Source organism: Armigeres subalbatus, chromosome 3 (assembly GCF_024139115.2).
Source record: "Armigeres subalbatus isolate Guangzhou_Male chromosome 3, GZ_Asu_2, whole genome shotgun sequence".
NCBI classification, from domain to species: Eukaryota; Metazoa; Arthropoda; class Insecta; order Diptera; family Culicidae; genus Armigeres; species Armigeres subalbatus.
Window position 1 is genome coordinate 161,462,295 of NC_085141.1, and position 12,085 is coordinate 161,474,379.

Here is a 12,085-nt window from a genome sequence, read left to right on the forward strand (position 1 = left end):
ACAGACTGCACTGGAATGTGATCTTTGTGGTAAATTTAATCATAGCCAAGAGGTACAATTGTCTCTAAAAATGCACAAAAAGCCACAAAGGATGCAAATTGCAAGTGATTTATCCTTGTCGCTGTCTGCGGAGGACAAAGACAATATTGCAATGAGTTTTATCTGCATCATATATGATGAGATATTTGTTGCGATTTTTTTCAAATGGCAGTTTATTGATTTGCTTCAGAACAAATGTTAAAATATTTTCATCTGCACAATGTTAACCATTGGAATATTATTACCACCGTAGAAAAAATACTCGCTAGATGTTGCAGTTGGGGACAATCGCTTTTTCCTAGTCGAGCTATTTTGATGTGAGGTTTTTGAAAGTGAGGTTTATTTCAACGTGGGCATAACTGCTGGGAATTAGGTGACCTGACAGAGTGCATCCAACCGCACTTGAATGCATTTTAGCATGTTTCAATTAACGTACATCCTAGAAATTGTAATTAGCGAAATTATAACTCGCTGATCAAATAAATAAAATGATCACCGTTTATAATTTATATTTGTTTCCTTTCGATGTGAGCAAACGACTTTCCTAGAGCAATCATGTCATTGAGTGAGATACCTTTTCATACCTTATTAGAATGAGTGTTCTGAAGAATTATTATCAACGCAACCTATGGAATCAGTCTACAAAAGGGTTTGTATTTTCCCCTAACACACAATGATTGTACCGTACTTTTCAAAATTAGCCATGTCTGACCCCTTCTAACAATGCCGCAGCGACTAGGCGCGTGTACAGGGTCACAAATGACATACTTGTAGTTTGGAATCGGTGGCCTGTTGAAGCGGTCGCTAAGTTTCCCTCATTGTACAATCTTAGACCAACTCTCAAACAACTGATGCTAAGCTAATTAGCTATGATCGATGGCAAATCATTAAAGTTTACCGCTAGACGATTGAAAAATAGACCGTGACAACTGGTTTTTCGCTTGGCCATGGCACTGGGATCGTGCATATCACACTTTTTAAACGCCCAACTAACTGCCCTGTGCTCGGGCGCGGAATATGGTCGATCGATGATGGTACGTTCGTAGGAAATTCCATAAACAAACAGCTTTTACGAGTTCCTTTAGCTGTGCAAAAAAGATGCGCAGGGACCTTGACCAACGAAAAACCTGTTTGGATAAAACCCAATCGTAAAAGTACATAAACAAAACACGAGAAATTTGGATTTTTCATCGTAGGCTAGATGTTCCGTGATTTGCAAACACTTCCATACTTGTTTATTTGATATTTATTTATTCTACTTTGAAGTCATCATTTGTCCTATAGGCAGTTCAGAATGATTGGATCATAAACAATTTCATTTGATCATCTTTCGCAGAATTGGAGCCTAACTATTGAACTTTAGGTTGAGCTTTAGACTAGGACAACTCAAAAACTGTGAGTCGTTCAGTGTTGGTAAAATCACTCATAAATCTCAATCAACGAGCGCTCCCGTGCGAACGAAATCGTCTGCGATTTTAAAGGAATGCATCATGCTTGAATTTTTCATGCTAAAACGCATCATTTCACTCATTTGGCTAAAATCATTCTAGTTTAAAAACGCATTTGAAATTAATTTGAGGGCAGTTTATTGCTTATACATAAAAGATTGTCTCATTTTTATACGACAAACGTCAATTCACTGTTTTAACGCTAGAGAACAAAACAAAACCTACGATGATTCAAATGGATGATTCAACTCATCCATGAGTTTTTAGGTGCTGAGTTGGGTGCGTTTCAACTCACGCTTGATTTGAATCATCCATGAGTTTTGAGATTTTGAGTTTTTACCAACACTGGTCGTAATATTTATCAAGGCCACTTCTAATCATCGAAATGGGAATACAAACATGTGTTTACCTACCGTGCACATCCGAACTTCGGAACCTAACCTTTGGTGATATATGATCAGTATGTAATCACACATTCTAAGTCACACTGTTCAAATCATTGCACGTTGGAACCGAAAAACGGTTAAAAATGGGTTAGATGTGTATGCAATATATGAAAATGACCAGCTTCTGATTCAATCTGGCACTGGATTTAAACACACTATGATTGAAACTTTGAACACAGTATTCCTAGAAGAATAATTGCACATAATTCTAGCTGGATGGTTCGGACTTACTGTTAATTGTTTCGTTGCATTTATTATTATATTAACTATAACGTAACTATATTGAAATAAGCTAGAACCAATAGTCCTTTCGACCCAGCTTTATGAAAAATTTCGTTGAAATATTCCCAAAATATCCCTGAAACAAATTAACGCTTACAAAGTTTAAATGTGTCCGAAATATTATTACCTACGGTATATCATAGCTTATAAATATTTAATCTTTGTTTTTAAATAATAAAATACGAATCTATAATAGAGGTAATAAAAGTTTATATATCTTATTGAATCTATTATCATATTTAAATTATGACGCATGGCTTTGATGAATTCGGCGTCGCAAAAATAATTTTTATCGCGTTTTGAGAGAATTTTCTTTTGAAATTCGAGAGAATTCCAGGCGACAATATGGGAGAATTTGGAAAGTCAAAAAAACCATCGTGTGGAAATTCGTAATAAAATCCCAATAACATTCAGAAAACTTTTCCGTTGGAATTTAAAAAATCCCTTGGGAAATCGAAAAAATAGTTAACTAAAAACTAAAGTTTGTTGTAAGAGAAAGGCTAAAAGGATTGTTAACATAAATGAGATGTATCAGCGCAAAATGATGTCAAGTCATAGCATTTTAAATAAATATTCTCGACCTTTATTATTATTATGGCGTTTAATCTAGTTTTAACTGGACAGCAATAGTCTCCACGCCGTCTATCGACGGTCAAAACTTACTCTTATCACCATAAATAGCGTGGAAGTAGTGCTGACATATAGTTTACTTCTCCACAGATAACCAAATCAGACAATCAATATGCGACAAGTTTGAACAATTCAAACTTTGTGAGGCATCCCATTGAACGGCCGTTGCTCATCCAGCCAACATCAACGCCATGGGGTTCGTAAGCATAGCAAGTCAAAATGTTCAACCAAACTGAAAATTAAATTCTCTTGCCCCACAGTAAATCAGTTTACACAATCAACGCAGATAGTCCCAGCGTGAATGGGACAGCGACCATGGAGACAAAAAATGGAGTCACCAAGGCGGCGGTCAAAGATGAACCAAAACCGGAAGCGGGAAAATTCCGAACGGTCCTGCCCCAGATACTGGCAAGTACGGCCAAAAATTTTCTTCTGTTGGATTTAGGAATGGCGGTTGCTCTGCCGACTATTGTGATACCAGCGTTGCGCGGTTTGAAAAATCGTGCTCCTGACGAGTTTCTGCACTTCACACCAGTGCAGGCGTCATGGTTCGGTAAGTGGCGGGAATGCATGATTATCTTAATGACATTGAAGACACAAAATGTGATTGTTTCGCTTGTTACAGGAAGTGTAGCTTATATTTGTCAACCAGTGGGCAGTATTCTATCAGGAATAGTACTGGAGCCTTTGGGGCGCAAACGGTCTATGATTTTAGTCAACATACCTCACATAATTGCATGGTTAATGTTATACCGAGCTGGTTCGTTAGAGGAGATGTACATAGCTGCAATTCTGCTTGGACTGGGCGTTGGATTCATGGAAGCACCAATCGTTACCTATGTAGGAGAAATATGGTGAGTAGTAGGTTCATTGATTCGATGGATTTCTCCACTTTCGAAACAATCATTATAACCGATCTACTGTCTCTTAATTTCTAGTCAACCATCTATAAGAGGCATCCTAACATCTTGCGCAGGTGTAGCTGTGATGTTGGGTTTCTTCGTCGTGTTTCTCCTAGGAACGTTCACAACGTGGCGGATAACTGCCGCAATATGCGTTTCCGTGCCACTATTGACGATGATAGCAATCTGCTTCGTACCGGAAACTCCCATGTGGCTACTATCTAAAAATCGTAATGACGATGCCCGCAAATCGCTCCAATGGCTGAGAGGTTGGGTCTCACCAGAAGCTGTGGAAAAGGAGTTCCAGGATATGCAACGCTACAACAGAACTGCAGCCCAGTGCACCCCTTGCCAAAAGACCCAAAACCCAAAATGTGAGCATCCGCCACCAAGCGAGTGGATGAAGCTAAAGGAGCTAATGAGGAAACGAAATTTGCGACCATTTGCTTTAGTTATGCTCCTGTTTGTGTTTGGTCAGTTGAGTGGATTAACGGGAATGCGACCCTATCTGGTGCAGATATTCCAAGCGTACGGCGTGCCATTGGATGCAAACTGGGCCACGGTGTCGACAGCCTTACTGGGTCTGGCTGCGAACATAGTTTGCATGGTGAGCATCAAGTTTGTCGGCAAACGTAGGTTGGCCTTGTTCTCGTTTGTCCTCACATCGTTGTCGTGTCTTTCATTGGCTGTTTATGCTTACAACGTGTTTCCACCTGGATGGTCATCATCGGACGCCCATACCAGCGTCAACACAGCCAATGGCTTGAACTATTTGGCCATGTTTCTGTTCTTTACGTTGGCTTTTGCAACTAGTGTCGGTGTGCATCCGGTGCCGTGGATTCTGCTAAGCGAGGTGTTCCCTTTCAAGTAAGTTAGAAATCACTTAAGTTTTGCAAGTTCAGCATAAATCATGTATTAAAAATTACTTCTGGGAAAGTTTTTGGGACAAATTAAATTTTCCATCACACCAGATGAACCAGCCTCGGGCTTTAAAATTTCGCTACATTTCGCTAAATATCGCTACATTTCGCTACATTTCGCAATTATTTTTACATCGTGGCAACATAAAAATGATACACATCATCAGAACCAGTGCTCCCCGCATTTGGAGTTCAGTCTTTATCATTACAGCTTGCGAAAAAAGTCTCTCGCGGTATGCAACATATCGTTATCACGGTGCCCCGGTAGACCGTTATTATAAAATAAAAATGTCCATCAAAACCAAGTACAGGGCTCGATTCCTGCGGTAATTCTGCACCTCTGGACCAATTTTTAAAAAAATCCCTAGGAGGAATCTCGAAAAATCTTGATTTGAAGTTTAAAGTTAAGAAATTTCTAAAGAATCCATAGGTATAAGAATCCAAAAATATCACCAAAAACCCTGAATTATCCACCTAGATAGATGTCCTTCAATTCTTCTTGTACCTGCCTCGGAAGTAACCACCAGCTTTGCAGGGTTGCTGTCCGGCATTCTTGAAATATGCCCTGCTCATCGTACTCTTCCAGCTTTAGCTACCTTCTGGGTACTGGGTTCGCCGTAGAGCTGGGCGAGCTCTTGTTCAATCCTTCGCCGCCATACACCATTCTCTTGCACAACGCCAAAGATGGCCCTAAGCACGCGTTGCCGTTATTAGAACTATAAATATTTACAACTGACTTATCTTACAAAACTGACTTAAGTATGTTTTTGTATGGCTAACTTGCTCGAGTTTTGTATAAGTGTTGCTTTGAATGTTTAATAAAATGAAAAGTAAACATTAATTTTAATTTAGTGTTTATGTTCATAATGGAGAGAAGTAAGACCAGAGTTCGTGTAGAATAATAGTAGTTAGAAGCTGTTATACTCGATCACAGCACTTATTAACCGATCTTTGCTGCCAAATCACGTCAAAGTTCTAATCAACGGACTAGAAAAAAGCATGTTTGATATGTAAGCCAAAACCTATTCCGGTACCTCTACAGAACTCTGAAACATGATAATTCAAGATATGGTACTTTGACGTGAATGGAAGCTGCGGCTTTTACCAGCTGCTGGCAAAGCCATCAATTGCTTCCTCAAAACCATGCTCGAGTTTCAAAGAGCTGTATCTTGCGTACACTTTTTTTTAAATCATTCAGAACCTGCTGATTGAAATATTAATTAGAAAATTGTTAATGTTTAAGCAGAGTAATGACGTAATCCGAAAGATCGGGATTCTAGTGAACTCTATGCAATTTGTTGATGCCTCATCTGTACTTGGTTCATCCATAAATTTACTCAACATGGCGCTTCTCGAGCAACTTTCAAAACGTATTAACAATTCCCAACTAGATGTATAGTGACGGAGATAAGCAAAGGTTCATTTTGTTTCCTTATTAAAGTGTTTTTAAAAGTTCAAAAATTGAATATTTTATCTTCGTCGTAACCGAAAACCCAAAAGAATATGTACAAAGCTTGTAATTTTTTTTCTTTCTCTTGTGCATTTTTCCTGATGTTTTCCTTGGTTCTCGAGATCTCATTCTATATGCCGAGCTCATTCTTGAAAATCGTAACTTTTCCCTACCGCCACCTTTGGAGTCATTACCAGTCCGATGATCCTTTTGCGGGGAAATCTCAGAATATGATAAAGCTCCGTCAATTCAATTGTTGATGATGTAACACGATGATCTAACCTGTTATATAATGCTAAACAACTACACTACTTTAAACAAATTTTTAAGCTGTTGGTTTTTGTCATCAATGTTTTCCGTACTCCAATCTTTACTTCTGATGCTCGAATACATTTGTGAATACAAAAAAAACACACTCTAATCTGAATGGCATTCAACAAAGAATCTGCAGCCTGCACGTGAATTCATGAATGGTTCTGAACGAGAGGTAGCATTCTTGAAGATAGACGGCTTCAAGTCATACAAAAAACATACCTAAGTCAGTTTGGTGAGCTTAAACAGTTGAAAAAATTTATAATTGTAATAAAGGCAACAAATGCAAACTGGTTGAAAACAACTTGGACCACTTTTTGGACGGCTTTGAAGGTATTTTGGGGATATTATTGAATTAAAATATAGATTCTTTTGAAATTTCCTAATTTAAAACTTCAAATCAAGGTTTCTCGACATTCCTCCTAGGGATTTTTTTTAAAAATTGGTCCAGAGGTGCAGAATTACCACAAAAATCGAGCCCTGTACTTGGTTTTAATGGACATTTTTATTTTATAATAACGGTCTACCGGGGCACCGTGGTAATGTATACAGAGATGATTAGTGAGAGACTTTTTCATTCTCTTTTGGAGTCAATCCCTGAGGATAAATCATGCCCAAAATCCTTCAGACCAATCAACTTATCGTCCATTATACTAAAAATAATAGAAAAACTCTATCCAATATCATTCTTGTCTATATCAATATATCCATTATTGAGCTATTTTTGTCTGCTCGGGTAACTTTGCTATTTGTATTCCGGCGTTTGGTTATTAAATATTTTGTATCATGCCAATGTACAAAAAGACCATGTCTCCATATCTCCTGATCTGGAATATATGTTATGGATGTGGTTGAATACATATCCAAGCTTCTAGTGACGAAAAAAGCTAGTGTCGTGGCTGTAGATCGCAAGTTCTGAACTCAGGTTCAGTTTGGATGACCCAGGATATCCCAAAGCCATCTGACCATGTCTCTTGATCTTCGGAAATGTGTTATGGATATGGTTGAATACATATCCAAGCTTGGAGTGACGAAAAAAAAGCTAGCATGCTACCTGTCTTCTTTTTCTTCTTCTTATTGGCAATAAATCCCCACATTGGGACAAAGCTGCCTCGCAGATTAGTGTTCATTAAGCACTTCCACAGTTATTTACTTCTGCGAGGTTTCTAAGCCAGATTACCATTTTTGCATTCGTATATCATGAGGCTAGCACGATGATACTGTTATGCCCAGGGAAATCTAATCCGAAAATGGCCTAGACCGGCACCGGGAATCGAATCCAGCCACCCTCAGCATGGTCTTGGTTTATAGCCGCGCGTTTTACCAATATCAATAAGGTTTTTTTTTCCAAAATTTGGAAAATATTTACAAGTAAGATTTCAGCAGAAAATTCGTCGCAATTCACCTCGCAGTTTACATGAGAAACTTCAGAATTTTCACAAACAAATGTTCTTAACAGGAAAAACTTCGGAAATTTACGAAAAGTTCCTGTTGAGTATTCTTCGAAATTTGCACAGAAAATTCTTGATAATTGTAGCAGAGTGCGGCTGGTAGAATGGGTGGTTTACCGTTGGCTTTCTCAGTCTAGAATACAGTAAATTTTAAAGAATTTTCGCGGGAGACTCTAAGGAGTTTCCAAGAAAAGTTCTCTGGAATGTTCACGGGAAATTGTCTGTTAGTTTAACGGAAACTTTTTTAGAATATCCGCGGAGGATTGTTCAAAATGTCTCAACGAAAGATTGTTCGAAATTATTGGATTTCTACGGGAAATTCTTCGTACACACATAATTTTTTTTACCGGGATCTCAGCAATTTGTTGAACTTTTACCGAGGTTCGCACAGCCGAGCCCCAGCAAACGCATTTTTGCCGAGATTTCTGTCAAAATTGCTGAAAATCAGCAAATAATTTGCCGAAAACTAGCTAACAAACGTTATTTTTGCCGGGGATTCAGTTTTTATTTTGCTGGGCAAACGGCTGTGCAAATTTTGCCCAGCTGCAGAAATAAAAACTGAGTATTTACAGTAGACGTTCGATAACTGAAAGTCATTTAACTGCAATGCTTAAACGGCATTTTGATAGTTACATCAGTTTTGTAGTTATCAGACAGCAGAGCTTCAAAACGATGTCAAGGTGCACTCTCTGACGTCGTCTGACAGTTGTTTGCCGTCTAGGATGCGTCGCAGTTATCGAATGCCATTCGCTAACTAAAACGAAAATATATTGTAGTTATCGAACGACCAGTATTGTCAATCGGAAATTTTTGGAAAATTCTATTGGCCGAAAGCGACATACGGCCGAACTGGTAATTTGGCCGAAAAGTCGTTTGCTCTAACAGGTTGTTTGGCCGAATAGGTCATCACCCTTTTTTGACCGAAATTGTCGTTTGACAGAATGGAACATTTGTCCGAAAATATCGTTCAAGCAAAGATTTTAAAGATTTTAAATTTTAAAGTATATAATATTTGGTTTAAGCCAACAACAGGTTATACGGCCAAATGTCAATAACTGAACGGGTAATCTGCCGGTACTTTCATATCAGTCCCATGTTGGTTTTTCGCATACTGAGATAATAGCCGATGAAGTCTCAAACCGCATTTTTCATGCAAAACTTCAAAAAAATCTAATAAATTCAAACATTCTGCAATCTGGTTGAAATTATGCAGAGTCATTCCTCGTTCAGTGAGTTAATGCAAAACGATTCAAATCAATGGAAAATCAACCCCGTGAACCAACCACTAGTTCTTGAAGCCACCGTTTGTTGGTGTGGCGCTAGTGCTGTTCTTGAAGTTTAAAGCTCCGTTCATATTGCACTGATTACATTTCCACGGGTATACAATGATTGCAAAATGATTTTAGATCGTGAAAATTCAAATTTCAATAACTTAAGTTATATTGTTCTGTTTTCGTTATTTATCCAGCATTTTACGTGCGGTAATAGCCGGCACAATATAATATTCATCGAAATCAACCGAAATTATCAATGAAAAAAGCCAATAAAATAATTTCGATTGCCGCCACTCTGAGACCGCCACAATTTAACATGTTCTGGTAAGGTGCAATCTATCTGACGATTGTCTTGTGTCGTTTGACATCGCAGCGATCATCATAATCCTCATGAATTTATCTTTATTGACGAATAAAGGTTGCATGGAGAAAAAAAGAAATTGAAGGATTATATTATATAAAAAATTGCACGGGGAAGCATACGGGAAGTTTATTAAAACTCTTCACAAAAATTTTAGGAGCAATTTAATTAGAAACGGTTGGAAGTACGGGGCTGTACTTTCATTCTACTGCATAATAAACGCATTTTTTCGATTTCAAATTTAATTTTGTGATATCATACTTGATACACAGTATAAGAAAAGTCCAACCCCGTACTACTTTCCGTTTTTAATCAAATTACTTTTAGACATTCCACCAAAAGAGCTTCAAATAATTTTCGTATACTTCTAGAATTTTTAAGAAGTGTTTTAAAAAATTTCCCGTGTGAATTTTTTCCCGGTGATTTTTTTTTCAAATATCATCCTTCGGCTTCTTCTTCTTGCAACTTTTAATCGCCTAACCACGAGCGTCTTCTTTTTCCACGATTTTTCTTCTTATCGGTCGGAAAAGTGACATCCGCTGCGAGCCGATGAATATTTCAGTGAACTCGGAGCATTTTAGTTCACCGGATGTTCATGTCGAGGTTCATTTTTTGGAAACATTACCCGCAGCGGATGCTTTCTTCTTACTGAAAATCGCCGCATGACGTCATCGTGGTTTAGTCCATGATGATGGAAACTTGTCGTTTTTGTGTCAAACCACACAAGTCTAACTTCAAACTGTCTCTATCTAAAACTGAGTTCAATTGAGGCGGCCATTAGCGCTCGTAAAATGCTGTACATGGCCAAATTAACTGGGATAAGAACATTTTGAGAGAAATTAAATAAATATATTGTAACTCTGTTAATTATCATCCGATTTTGACAATTTAGGGATGCCTGAACCAAAGATTTAATATTTTTTCACAGTATGTTTACAGGGCCAGTCCTTAGTTCTTCTTCTTCTTCAATGGCTTTACATTCCAACTGGAACTTGGCCTGCTTCAACTTTCCTCAGTTATTAATTGAAAGCTTTTCTATGCCCACCAATGCCAATGTATCTTGTGTGGCAAGTACAATGGATACACTATGCCCAGGGTGTCAAGAAAGTTTCCAACCCGAAAACATCCTAGACCGGACCGAGAATCGAACTCGCCATCTCCGGATTGGTAAACCTACGCCTTTGCTCGCAAGGCCACTGGAGACCCCGGGCCGGCTAAGGTCCTCCGAAAAATAAGTTCAGAGAACAGACGTTCATCTTCAATCGCGTGGTTGTGTAAAAGTTTGTACTCGTCATTTTGAACTATGTCGTTATACCTCCGTTGCGCGGTGCTAGTGTGCTGATAAATATGGTTCAAATTTGCCGTGTTTTACTTTTTCATTCCAAATTGCCCCTAGGTGGTAGCATCACACAGTTTATGTTGTGTATTCCAACACCATCGCTTAGTGAGATTGAGCTTTCATGTCGGGCAGCCTGTGTTCGCGGCGCTGAGGCGCGATTTAAATCTTTACACACGATTTCCATGAAATTTTGTTCGAGCATCCACGTCTATTCTCTGTAAAATAAGTTTATCAGAATCCGAATGAAAACACACATTAAGGTCCGACTCATTAACCGAATTAAAATTGAAAGTGCCAAAGATTTTCAAAGATTTAATAAATACCCAGTCTTAAAAAAGGCTGGAGCTTCCTCCAAAACCATTAAAACATAAATCTATCAAAAGTAATCTTGCTCTGCAAGCAGGGTTATTCGATAATTATTGAACTTATCTCACTATCTCGCCCATGTTAGCGTCGAAACTAAGATAAATTAATCTACTTAGTCATTGTACGTGTCATCGACAGGTGTTTTATGAAACACTAGTGCTGTCCAATGAGCAGCTCGAAGTAGCTCGAAGTTGTACCCGTCCTGCTCGTTCTTTTTTGTCAACAAATGGGCATGAGCAGGAAAGGGAGAAACTTCGAGCTACTTCAAGCTCTCATTGGACAGCACTACTATTGGAACCTTTTTCCTTTACATTTGATCTGATCCAACTGGAAGTGGAATGTCGCATTGTGGATAAAATTTTGCTTTACTCTGGACCATAATAATTTATAAGAATAATAATTTTTGGAAGCATAATGGACTTAGCGTAAACATCTGGAAATTAAAAATAATAACCAACATGCACCGGAAAAAGTTCTTTTGGATGACAAGAAACCTAACTATACTGCCCATGTCGCAAATGTGCCGATTATGAGTTAATCTTAAGAATCCTAAGTAACCTAAGAATTAAATCAGTTTAGTAGTGATTCAAATTGGTGCATTTAATTTTAATATGAATCTAAGACGTGCATCTCCCAGCAGCTGCCCTAGATTTGTTTAAGTTCAGATTCAAAAGCTCAAAACTGTTGCACAGCGTTGTTCTATTTTCTGCAAATGAGATTCACGAGATTCAAATATTTCTTTTATGTTTTGACGATTGAACACGTTATGTTAACTACGGAATTCGGATCAATGCACTTTACCCGGCGTTTCTGAGCAGCAAGATAATTTTCATTTATTTAAACAAAATTAAAACATTATTTTGCG

General features: G+C 38.1%; 1 protein-coding gene across 2 annotated transcripts in view; it reads left to right on the forward strand.

Moving 5' to 3' along the window:
* LOC134225600 (facilitated trehalose transporter Tret1-like) overlaps positions 1-12,085 on the forward strand; it is a 69,885-nt gene that overhangs the window by 34,316 nt on the left and 23,484 nt on the right. For both annotated transcript variants that reach the window (XM_062705799.1, XM_062705800.1), the window contains 4 exons: positions 2,936-3,041; positions 3,106-3,398; positions 3,471-3,699; positions 3,784-4,614. In XM_062705799.1, coding sequence (XP_062561783.1) covers positions 3,037-3,041; positions 3,106-3,398; positions 3,471-3,699; positions 3,784-4,614 — 1,358 coding nt within the window. In that variant the 5' untranslated portion in view covers positions 2,936-3,036. The remainder of the gene's footprint in view (positions 1-2,935; positions 3,042-3,105; positions 3,399-3,470; positions 3,700-3,783; positions 4,615-12,085) is intronic.